The 12,904-nt window shown below is 42.5% G+C and overlaps 1 protein-coding gene across 4 annotated transcripts in view; it reads left to right on the top strand.

Moving 5' to 3' along the window:
* DYM (dymeclin) overlaps positions 1-12,904 on the top strand; it is a 213,662-nt gene that overhangs the window by 170,510 nt on the left and 30,248 nt on the right. For all 4 annotated transcript variants that reach the window (XM_055790767.1, XM_055790765.1, XM_055790766.1 and 1 more), the window contains 2 exons: positions 1,856-2,038; positions 11,450-11,563. In XM_055790767.1, the coding sequence (XP_055646742.1) occupies positions 1,856-2,038; positions 11,450-11,563 (297 nt within the window). The remainder of the gene's footprint in view (positions 1-1,855; positions 2,039-11,449; positions 11,564-12,904) is intronic.

Genomic DNA, 12,904 nt, shown 5'->3' with positions numbered 1-12,904 from the left:
GATCAGCTTTGTAAGGGTTTCTGCCGGCATTGTTAGCTACACTACAATGGTAATTCAGGTGGCTGAGGCAAAGTCATTAAAAAAGAGGAGGAGATCCTCACATTTAGAAAAAAAACTGACCTCCACAGTCAGTCAGGCAACACTGCTAAAGAAGGAAATTTAATTGGAACGTGTGCACCAAATATTGTTCTTCAAACAAGAATTTCAAAAGGCTTTCATCATTTAGATCTCCTTTTAACATGCAGAAGGCAAGTGGTGTGGGTGACTAAATTAGAGTGCTGCTGCGTTTCAGCAGCAGTGTGAGGATGGACACTCCCTCCTTTGTGGCTCTCAGCACCATGGAAGAGATGGAGGAGCAGGTTAGGGGAGTGATGCTGCCTTCTGCAAGGCCATAGCTGTGCTTGCAGGAAGAAAAGCATCTTTGCTTTCACAGAATCTTGGAATGGCCAGGGTTGGAAGGGACCTCTGGAGACAGTCTAGTCCAACCCCCTGCTAAAGTAGGTCCCCTAGGGCAGGTTGCACAGAGTCACATCCAGGCAGGTTCTGAATGTCTCCAGAGAAGGAGACACCACAGCCCCTCTGGGCAGAGCAGAGTGGTAGCAAAAAATTTTGCTCTTTATATGACTCTATCCAGGATAATGATGAGTTCTGTATTCTCTTCTGCCTTGGTAAGAGCATATATCTGACAAGTGACAATTCCTACAGCTGCCTTACAGTAGAAGATAGCTACGTACACATCGAATGACAGCCCAACAGAGCGCTGCTGCAAGTACAGCCTTGTTATGAGGCATTTAAGTGCCTTATGATAACTCAGAAAATGACTACGTTGTAGGCAGTCGGCAAAAGGAAATGCCAGTGGTTTCAGTGTTCATACTAAGCAGAAAAACTCAAGCTGGTTTAGTATGATTCATATTCTTGCCAGACCAGTAAAGTCTCACAGTCCAGTGTTTGATGTGGTGGAGAGACCTAACGATACAAAGAAAGCAGATAGCCTTTTTTACCCTATCCATGCGAGGACAGACAGCTCTCTGGTCTGAACAACTTGCGTCAGGCATATCCTGACATGCAGCCCAAGGAGAGAAATCCAGGAGGCTAGCCGGGGTTCACATGCCAGCTTGTTCAGCTTAGAAAGCTTGAGTTTCAGAGTCATCAGGAATGGTTTGTCAAAGGCATTGTCAAGGTGAAAAGCTCTACAGGTTTATCTTGAGCATTAAGGCTTAGCATACTACAAAAGAAGATTTCTTTTTTTCATTTATTACAAGTATTCTTCAATGCCAAATAAATATGAAAACCGAAAAGGCCAGGGACAAAGTGTGGCGAGCAGTGGCAGATGTTCAAGGTGCTGTGGGTTTTGATCCAGTCAGTTTTCCTTCTCCTGTCTTTGATTTTCTCTTTCACCAGCCACTTCTTATTTTTCTGATTATTTTTTTCCCTTTCTTCTTCTCCCTATTCCACCTCTCCAAGAAGGGGCTCAATAGAAAATGTATTAAATTAAATGTATGCTGAAGTGCTTTTACTTAGTCTTTTTTTTTCAACCCTTCTTATGCTAAGTTCACGTAACACTTAGTGAATTTGACTGATTACAACATGTTAATGCTTTTTGGCAGAAGATGGCTCCTGTTGAGAGAATCAAGCTATGAGGCTGAATACTAGAGTGCAACGCATTTCAGTTAAAATTTTGGTTGTTACAGGAGAAAACAGATCTCTTTCCAGATACAAGCATGCCAGATTTGCTCACCATTGAGATGTTAACCAGCTAACAGCTCCGTTAGTAATAATTACCCATGCGCTGTCTTTATTACCTAATATTTTACAATGGAAAAGGGCACACTAACCTTTTGTTCCTTTCTTAAAGGCGCAAGACCTGAATGTGATCGAGGAAGTGATCCGAATGATGCTGGAGATCATTAACTCCTGCCTGACAAATTCTCTGCATCACAACCCAAACCTGGTATACGCGCTGCTTTACAAGCGGGATCTCTTTGAGCAGTTTCGAACTCACCCTTCCTTCCAGGATGTAATGCAAAATATAGATCTGGTGAGTGATGCATTATTTAAAGGATGCTTACATGTTGTTATTTGATCTCTTTATCCTTTTGAGAGGTGGAAAATATTCATCATCTCTATCAGTTTATTGTAGAAAGTTTTAAAATGGAGGTTTTCTCCTCCATTTTCTGGATCTCTACTGTGACTTCTTCTGGGCAGTGTCTTTAACTTGGCAGAGCCAGGGGGATTTGGGATGCTTCTGGTAAGGAATTCCCAAGCTGTGACACATCTTTCACTCCCCCAAGGAAGGACAGCATCAGCTTCTCTTAACTGCCCCGTCTTAGAAACCTGTCTTTTGGCAGAGAAAAAGCAGATTTTCATCATCAACCAATCTTTGTTTTTTTCCTTTTACTCCCATCACCAGCCTATTAATGATGACAGGGAATTTTTTTTAATTCGCTAAAAGCTAGCATCCAGCTGCCTTATTCCTTGGGCTATCCTGAATGTGTGTTGTTTTCACCTGCAAAGTGTTCCTCCACAGCAGTCCCTTTGGGTAAGTAAACATTTTGGATAAAACCAAAAGAAAATAGCTGTGGATCGGAAGCAGTTACTGGCATGGCTGTCCGTGCAGTTTGACTTTGGAAAGCAGTTAGTTGTTTAATGAATTACCGTTGGATCTGATAGTGGCTTTAATGTTCATATTGAGAACCTGAGTAATGATTTGTACCAGAAAATAACAGGTTTAAGTGCAAGAACATTTCTCTGTCGTCTAGTCCATATTTGCAGAGCTCAGTGATGCTTGAAGTCATGCTATGACGACTGGATGCAAAATACTGGAAGGGGAGGCTGACTTGCTGCCATGAATAAAATTATGCTGAGGTTCTGTTTTGATCTGCTTTTATTTTAAAATATTACAGGAGATTGACAGATTTCTGATGATCCACAAAGGAAAGTAGTTTCAAATGTCAAACTGAAATCCTGCTCTGTACCTATCCCTTCCTCTTCTGTTCTCATCTCACGTTTTCTGGTCATGCAAGAGCTTGGAGAGCAGAGGATTTGATGCTCAAAATCTCCCCAGACTTTTAGCAGCTGCAGACTACAGCCAGCATGATACTGCCTGGATGATTAGGACAAGATGTCTTCGAGTTGTATAAAGAGAGGATACGATGCAGTGAAGATAACACTCATCTTCATTCCTGATTGAGACAGAGACTTTCTCTGGTTACTCATCCAGGATCCAGGAAAACTAGTGGTGGCCAGATCCTTCTGCATGACAGCCCTGTGCCGCCCACAGATAGCAGTATGTCCTTTCCTTTGTAACGCTTAAATGTAGGTTTTCCTCAACAACTTAAAAAATTCCTCCCCAAAACTATTTAATATTGGGTTACAGCGTAATGCCAGTTACATTCAGAAACTATTTAAAGCTTTCCAAGGGAGCATGCTGAGTTTTTAAATAGCTCCTTTGTTAGAGAAGCAAGGATGTCAAAAAAAGATATATATTTTTTTAATGTACCTGTCACCAGCTGGCAAGTGGTGAGACCTGTCAGGCTTGCAAATCTGAATAAAAGATTAGATTCAGCTGACTCCTCTTCTGCCCTGTCACGTCCTTCACTTCGTACACGGTATCAGCAGCACTACCATCCTGTACAGAACCAGTCTTTGTCTTGTGTACTACAGCCAAAATGTTCTAACTGGCCTTCCTATCTCTTGAAAAAGTGGCAAATCATGTTAGTTTTATTGTACACGTAGGAGAGGTTGTCTTGGACCATGTGGCCAGTATCTGAGAAGATGCAGAATGGGTTTCTGGCTCCCAAACTTCACTCAGGCTTATTCCTAAACTGTGTGTTGCCAGAAGCTGGAAGTTCATATTCATGGGGAGGACATCCCTAATCTTGACCTGCTTTTATATGCTTATTTCAGCATCCCTCCCAGCCTGTTCTCAGAGGCAGAATCATGAGCAGACCAGGCTTTTCATGTTACCAAGGCTGGATCCACCAAATTCCCATGTGTCAGGGAGCTCTACTGTGTTTCAGGCTGCTGTGCTCAATGTAGTTTGGTGGCCCAAAGCATTTAAATCATAGGTATAAGTGGTAAATGTTGCAGCTTTTAGTAATGTAAGGGTGGGGAAGAGACATTACCTTTCCCAAGCCCTCAGAGCATGACTGCAGGGGCTGTGCTACATCCTGACTCTCCCTGCGTTGGTACTTTCTCTGGTCATTGCACAGCAGAGTCCGTTTGGATCATTTCCACCCACGCTACAGTGGAAGCATGTGTGTGATCTCCGTCATCAGATGCCACTAGAGGTCCGCATGAGCAGGAGGTGTGTGCTAGGCTCTGGGTCACTCTGACATCCCTCGTGCTTCAGCAAAATCCTCCTTACACTGGGTGTAAGATTCTCAGATCTTAAACTGCAATCCAGATTTGTATTTCATATGGAAATACTAAAAGACAGCATGGTAATGTTCTATATCTAAAAAATGTCACCAAAATACAGAATATGTGCAATCTGTGGTGAGTTTTGAACACCAGAACAGTTGCCAGGTTGCCTAGTCAAGAATGTATACAATTGATATGACACACCTTGACTTTAATACTGACTGGTTTTACTCTGTTGCACATAATGTTCTCCTAAACCAAACAGAAAGCATGGAAAAGATGAAAATACTGAAAATTGCATGCAAAATTAGTTGGAGAGCATACTGAGAAGGTAATAATGAGTAGTTGATAGTGCAAAGAGGAAGAGGCATCTGCTGCAGTGCTGCATGGTTAAGCAAAGGGAGAATAGCCCAGAGGTGTCCTCTAAGCCTACTCATGCTAGAAGCAGCTGGGTTACTCTGCGTTTAGAGTTGTGCAATCATTTAGGTTGGAAAAGACCTTTAAAATCACCAAGTCCAACCGCTAACCCATCACTGCCAAGGCCACCGCTAAGCCCTGGCCCCGAGCGCCACAGCTACAGGTGTTATAAATCCCCCCAGGGCGGGTGCCGCCAGCCCCCCGGGCAGCCTGTGCCAGCCTTGGCCACCCTTTCCGTGACGGGATTTTCCCTCATTCCCAACCCAACCCTCCCCCGGCACAAGGTGAGGCCGTTCCCTCTCGTCCTGTCGCCTGTTCCCTGGGAGAAGAGCCCGACCCCCCTGGCTCCAGCCCCTCTCAGGGGGTTGCAGGGAGCCAGAAGGTCTCCCCTCAGCCCCCCCTCTCCAGGCTGACCCCCCAGCTCCCCCAGCCGCTCCCCACAGCACTTGTGCCCCAGCCCCTTCCCCAGCCCCCTGCCCGGCTCTGGGCACGCTCCAGCCCCTCAGGGTCTGTCTGGGAGCGAGGGGCCCAGAGCCCACCGCGCCATTCCAGGGGCGGCCTCCCCAGTGCCGAGGGCAGGGGGACGGGCACTGCCCTGCTCCCGCTGGCCACACCACTGCTGGCACCAGCCAGGATGCTGCTGGCCTCCTTGGCCACCTGGGCACACGGGGGGCTCATGTTCAGCTGGCATCGTGGAAGAAATTCTAGGGAGAAACAAGAGGTGTGGAAAGCAGGACCTCTAAGGGCAGATAGAATGGGTGCTGGTTAGCCAAAGGAAGGCTAAAGGTGATGTGCTATTTTTCAAATAAAAACACTGCCATAGAAGGAAAGGGAATAACCTTTTCCACATACTTGTGGATTCACAGGTCATCAAGAAAGACTTTCTAATGTTAATAACGAAGCTCCGTGGTAGGTTTCCAGGGACTTCAGTGCTGGTGGCCTCTGGATAGCAGACGTTTGGCAGGATGACGCTGGGGCAGGGGACAGAGCAGAACGTGTCTGTAGGCACATGTGAACGTGGGGATGGCTCTGCAGCTCCACCAGCTGCTCAGACCGGATCGGCAGTTGCCCAGGTTAGCCGTGGTACTGACTCGGTCACCATGACTATGGACTTTGCGTCAGCCTTTGGACCTTTCAATTTACTCCAGAGACAACATGTAGCCTCTGTGTGCTTCATTGTTGAGGCAAAAACAGGTGAATGTTTAAGGGTCATCAGTGTATGGAACATTTTTTTTATTATTAAAAACTGCTTATTTGTCTCTGAGATTGTATAGTTAAGCTAAAAATCACCGTTGCCAGCTGATTGGGAACATATGGGAACAGTTAATGCTGTACAGAAGAAACTGAAATCAAAATACCTTCTGTTTCCTATTAATTTACTTTTCATTTTAGAAAGTCATCTTAATAGGATATTGTGCATCTTGTTTAGCTAAATGGGATATTCTTCCTCTGGATGGTGAACAAAGAGGAATGCTATGGTTCCTGTTCTGGCCTCCTGCAGAAATATTTCAGCTGTGAACTATCTATATGCCTCTGTTTCAGAGGTGGTCTATAATTTGGTCAGCAACTTCAGATGTGTCTGGAGTTTGCTGAAGACTCCTTGCTAGTAATTCCTAAAAATGAGTTTGGTTTATGGCCATCATGAGAACTCATTGGCTTTCATTACTTTCATAATTTCTGTGAGCTATTGATAGATATTGTGGGGTTGAACAGGCTTAACTAGTAGCTTCTAGAATTTTGTTTGCAAAATAGTCTGATAGAAATCTGGTTGGCAGCAGTGTTTGAGTGATGCAAAGGATTCAATTGATGCAATTTCCTACTAGGAATTTAATTCTCCAAAGCCATTTCCCTGCTAGATTTTCAGATCAGTTGAGTTGGCTTGGCTCCGGCAGAGGAACTCCTATTTCAAGACCCTGCAGGACTTGCAGTGGACCTGAGAACTAACCTTTCATGGGTTTACTTAAAACGCCCATAGAAAAATCTTGATCCTGCTGATGACTACAGCCTGACTAAACACTTTGATTATTTTTTTCTTTTTCCTGTTTTTTTCCTACCCACTTTCTTTGCTAGGAGTGGGGAGGTACAAAGAGCAGAGTACCTTGAAAAGTTTATCTGTCTTTGAATGTGCTCCTAGTTTCAAGGTGAATCTGAAAAACTTCAGTACTTCAAGATTGCTGATAAACCTTTTGTGTTTCTCCTGCTGTTTAATCACCTGAAGCTGTTTATTCTCTTCTTTAATCAGTAGTGGTTGGCTTTGCCTCATTTTTTCTCCAGGACAGAGGGTATGACTATCGGCTACTGAACATAGCTGTGATTTATGTTTTTCTAAGGAAGCTACTTAGCTGAAGTGCTCATCCTGTGGTACTTTAAGACAAGAGGTTTGTTTTCTCATTTTCTTCTCCTTTCAGTGTGCCATCAATACAGCCCGTTACTCTCCCAGTGGTGAACACAGCTGGAAATGTAAAATAGCCAATGTCAAACATGCATCTTTCCCTTTTCACCCCTTTCCAAAGGAGAGGAAAAAAAAAGGAAGACAAAACAAGAATCGGAGCTTTTTCATTTGGTGCCAAGTTATTTTTTTTATCTTTCGCAGAGTTAACGTTGATTGTTGTGGGCAGAGGAGGCAGCAGTGAATCGCACTGTTATTTTTAGCTGGAGGAGAAGGGGAGGAGGTGTAGTATTAGTTAGGCAATGGCACTGCCTGAGAATGGGCTGTGGGGCCTCACAGCACTTCAGCATCCGCTGAGAGATTCCGAGTGAGGAAAACACCTTGCCCTTGATAACTCCGCTGCTTGGTGGATGCTCTAGTAAATAGAAATATTTATTTCTTTCAGCCCTATTGAAAGCAATATACAGGTGAAATAATAGACATTGTGGTTATTCCATCCTAATCTTAAAAAAAAATCTCCAAGACCTGAAATGTTGCTTTGAAATTATTCTAGCTTTCTTGTAGCTTTTTTAATCTCTGGAAATATTTTGTAAATATTTTGTAAATGTATAGTTTAGAAAATGAAAGGACTAAAAATGAGTCTGTCAGGGAAAATTGACTTCTTAAATGGAAAAGCTTTATGAAAACTGATTTTGGAAATCGCTACAGACAAGTTTTTGTTTTGAGATCTTGAGTATGTTAATGGTGCATTAATACAAAGCCTGGAAATCCTTGCGCTGAGGGTGACCGAGCCGTGTCGCTGTGTGCCCATCACACCGCACGGCTGGGTAGCTTGCACAACTGGAATTAGGCTCTGTGCAGGGCAAGGCGCTGTAGGTACACCATTTTAGCTGGACACTGATAAGATATTCTGATGAGGGGTTGTCTAATCCAGGATTAGATGTGCCTTTTAATCTCTGTTAATATGAAAGCCAGATTGGAGAGAGAGCTTTTTAAAACGGGTTACGTTCCTTGCATGGAGAGGCCCTTTCAGCGCACAGCATGACTTGGATATTTCCAAGTAATTCACAGTGACTCATTAAGTTTCTTGTTTTTCTTCTTCTTCTTAAGCAGTCTTTGCGGTCATTTTCTGTTTTCTTAGACCAAGTGTCCAAATAATTAATGAGAAAAATAATTATGAGAATATAAAAAAATTGACACCATTGCTCAGCCTAGTTCCTTTGCCCAGAGATCTGCTTTTTTCTATACGTTACAGTAATATGCTCAGCATTGGGTTTTAAAGCATGTGCTAAAACTTGAAATTCATTTAATATTATCCACCCAGTTTGCTTTTTCTGGTTTATTTTCTTTTTAAGTGCACAAAGAGTTGAAATCTGTTAATTTTCATAATTACTTTAAATTATTTTATTTCTGTTACTTATGTATGGAAGATAATTAAAGCTCTTGCAAAGGAAACGGCTACTCTTCCTTAATATTACGTTAAGCTTTTATATTCTTATATCTGGGCAGATTACTAGGTGAAGTGCTAGAGCTTCTGCTACAGAGGAGGTGGGAGCTTGGGCAAGTAGGGATGGAATGCTGGATGCTTTTTTGGTTTTATTACTGATTTAATGGTAATAAGCAAATACCTCCTTTAGCATCTTCTCTGTATATCTTGGCTTTTTTCCTGTCTTTTCTTCCCCCACCCCCTTTTTTCGTATTTCATTGGGGTACTGCGCTGTTAGGGTTAAAAGGAGAATTACTCCAATTCTATATTGTCTGAAGTAGTAAGACAAGTAACTCTTAAAGATAAGTATTACTATTAAAGTAGATATTTTTAATTTCAGTCAACTGCATACCAAAAATAGCCATTCAAAGTTCTGTGAAATGCTGACATAGCCTGAAAATACTGGAAGCGAAGCCTATCTCACTTTTGTTCTTTGTGAAATGTAACTCAACCAAGATTAGTACCTTTACCACAAAAACTAAGTGTCTTTTAAAAACATGTTAAGATTAGAGGCTTTGACTTTGAAAAATAAGAAATGCCAGAATTCAGGTAGTATCTGTGAGCCTCATTCAATTTTTTATGTGTATGCATTATGGTAGTATTTTATCCTTTTGATTAAAAGCCGAATATTAAATTTTGCTTTTATTGTGGTTTAGCAGAACTTGAGCTAACAAGGCAGCACTAGTGTGCTGGATTCTCTGCATGAGCCTGCCCTGGGCGAGGAGAGGTTTCACTAGTGATTACTGACAACAGAGGGGTGCTGAAATGCAGGAGGATGGGTTTTTAATTTTGAAGTTTGTGGGCAACTTTCTCTTTCCTCTGTGAGCTGTGTATCTCCTCTACCAGCAATTTGTCCCAGACTGTATGCCAAAACCATGCCAGCCTCACTCCAAGGTCCTCACACTCTTTGCACAAGCTGTTTCTTGCCATTTTCTTCTGTAATTTCTGGTTCTTCCCTCCAGCTCCTTTGCTTATGAAATCAGCACATCTTCCAACTCCTGTTTTTTTCAAAGATCAGAGATCACAGCGCTACATCGGGTCCTTATCTGTAAGAATGTCAAACCTACCTGCAGCATCTGCCAGAGGCAGTGAAATTCTCCCTTCTTTTCAAGTACGGAGATAATTGTAAGGACAATACAAAAGGTTAAACCTGAATTTTCTCTCCATTGATTTCCATACTTCTGTTGTTTAAAACAAAACAGAGCCAAGAAAAAAATCCAAAAAATCAACAACACCAAAACCCCACAACCACCCTATAAAGCAACTTCCAGCAACTGTTGTCTGTCTCACTCACTTGATGCTTCAGTTTCTAGAGAAGATTGCTCCTCAATCCAGCAAATCTACCTGCTCAAAACAAGGGATAGGGTTTCTGGGCTCACAAGAGAGGAACAACAAATCTGAATCTCACAGTAATCAAACCATCAGCTGTCTTTGTTTTATTAACAGCAGCTGAGCTGGGAGGCATAATTAGGGTAATGGTTTCTGGCTCCAGCTGTGTCTCACTCCAGAACAAAGAGAGCTTAGCAGAGATTTTGTAGTATAATACACTTTTCTCCCCTTCTGCTTGGGAGAATTAACAAAGATTACTCGATGTGCTGGAGGCTGTGATTCAGATAGAAGTGGACATTAATGCTTTTCAGCAGAGAATGTGTCTGAAGCCTATGAGATGTTGGGGAACCTACCAGCAGCGTGTGCGGTGAGCGAGAGCTGTGCATGGCTCCAGCCAAGCGGTGGCCAGGTGCTCACATGTAGACAGGCTCTACCAAGTGGCTCTGACCATCTTGTGGTACTTTCAGAGTCCTCTTAAGTAGGTGTTGAAGTTTTGCCCTGTACCCTTTCTGTGTTCTTTTCAGGTTTGGATCCCCTTCGTGACTGATGAGTTCCTCTGGGGTAAGGGATGGGATTTGCAAAGTGTGCTCTTTTTGGATGAAAGGAGCTATAGAAATGGAGGTTTCCTGGTGTCCCACATGGAGAGCTGTTGGTGGGATGTTTGCTTCTAGTGTGACCTACTGAGCTTGGAGAGGGATAAAAGTTAAAGCCTGACCTAACTGTGTTCTAGCTAACAAGGATCAGCTGGGTCACAGAAAAGGGGGTGAGGAGGGAGATATGGTGAAAATCAGCTTGGCCTTGCCAGGGAGATGTGGAGAGGATGATAGCATTGAGAGGGAATGTACAGGTCCTTGGCCCTGGAATCTGCGATGGGGAAAGGACACAGTGCACTTTTGGTTGTTTATCTGGGGAGAAGAGCTCTGTGGGCTCCCCCCCCTCAACCCCCCCATCAGTTGCCTTGGCTTTGAATGCTACAAAACCCCCAGGAAGTCATGTAGACTCTTGTTTTTGTGTTGATATAGTAATAGTTGTCTTAAAGCTCAATGTTCAGGAGTCATTGAGACTGTAAGGATTTTACTTTGATGCTTGAAAATTAAAGTAAATTTCTAGTGCAAACTATATAAAGTAGACTGGAAGGTCTCAAAAGTCCTGACGTGCAGAAGTACCAACAGATAGAAATATAAGCATATGTCAGTGCACAGTACTTGGAAACGAGAATTTATCAGTTTGGCTGTGTGTGTTAAATGTAAAATTGTCTACCTGTTAAAAGTGACTGCAGGAGGATACTGATAATTGTGCTAATTTGACATTAACAAAATCTCCCTGACTGCGACACAAGCAATAGCATGATTATTCTTTAAGTAGTACAGATACATTGATCCAAGGAAAGAAGATGACAGTTTTGTGTGTAAATTGATACAAAGATCTCTTCTATTTATTGATGTGCTCTGATTTTTTCATTCCAGGTGATCACCTTTTTCAGCTCCCGATTAGAGCAAGCTGGAGCTGAGCTGTCAGTGGAGCGAGTTCTGGAAATCATCAAGCAAGGAGCTGTTGCTTTGCCCAAAGACAGGCTAAGAGTAAGTGCTCAAGACCTTGTCAATTAAAGTGTACTGTTCCAATTAATTACATACATACCCTTTATATCTGTAACGTCAAAACATATTTCTCCTATCAATAGTGACTGGTAAGGGATTACTTTGTGGATTGCGATAGGTAATGTTTTAATTTAAATATCTGACTTGTGCTAAATGTTTGGGTGAGTTTTCTGGAGTAGTTATTAAATTGAAGCATGTGGAGGAATTGAAATTTGCTGAGGCTGAGGTTGTCTTCATCCTGTCTCGAAGGTGCTGTCTCACCTCCCCATCCATTGTTTAGTTAAGCTGTAACCAAACCTTGATAATTTTTTTTTTTGTTCACTACTTCTTTCTCTAGTGTTCTGCGCCTCCATCTGGGTCTATATAAAATGCTGCAAAGATAGATTTCTCAGGCTTTAGTTAAGAATTAACCAAACTAGTAAAAATCAGTTCAGGACCTGTAAGTCCGGTCAACATGATGACGAGCTTTCTGTATAATCCTGAGCAGACCCCTCTGTTCCCTTCTGAGAATCTCTCAAGTCTCATGAGGGATTTGCCAACTTGACAGGTTTTGTAAGGCTAAAATCCATTAATGACTGCATGATGTTTAAATACTGCAATAATGAAATCTGTGTAACAAGGTAAGTAAATGGGAGTTATGTGTGGTTTTCAAACATGCGACAAATTTTGCTTCTCCATTATGCTGAGTGTGTTTTAAATCCTGTCTGCTTCCTGCAGAACCATTTTTGCTCCTACTCCCATAGTAAGACAGCAAGAGTGTCTTTTCAAGACCCTTTTCTTCTGTGGCAGTTTTAGGAAAATACCATCTGATAAGGCACACAGAGTACACACGGTCATTGGTGACGGCTGGTTAATTTATTTATATCCTGGTAATTTTAAAACACCCAGTGGGAATTTTCTAGCTGGCTGCATATACTAGTATCTTTCCTGCAGTTCCCTGTGTCCCTGAGATGGCACGTATTTAGTTAGACCGAATTACTTCGGGAGAGATTGGTCTAGCATCCGAGTCCTGAGCTGTGGTCCAGGAATAGCCTAAGTAACACCAGAGTAGTTGTTGGATCCAAATCCAGCCCTTCAGGTTGTGTCCTTGCTACTCTGTGATGCTGTGAATACAGAGAAAGGCTGGACCTTTTGCTTTTTCTATGACAATTTATTCTTACATGCAGATAATTAAAAGCTTGTACATTAAGAGGCTACAGCAATTCCTTCTTGACACGGAGCCATCACTAAATAAATTTGCTGCTTGCAAAAAAAATGAAGGTTTTATCAGTTACATAGTGTGCCAGATTGTCTTATGTGTTGGGCCACAGTTTAAAGAAGTGT

This window comes from Falco peregrinus, chromosome Z (assembly GCF_023634155.1).
Source record: "Falco peregrinus isolate bFalPer1 chromosome Z, bFalPer1.pri, whole genome shotgun sequence".
Taxonomy (NCBI): Eukaryota; Metazoa; Chordata; class Aves; order Falconiformes; family Falconidae; genus Falco; species Falco peregrinus.
This window is presented reverse-complemented; position numbering and strand designations above follow the sequence as displayed.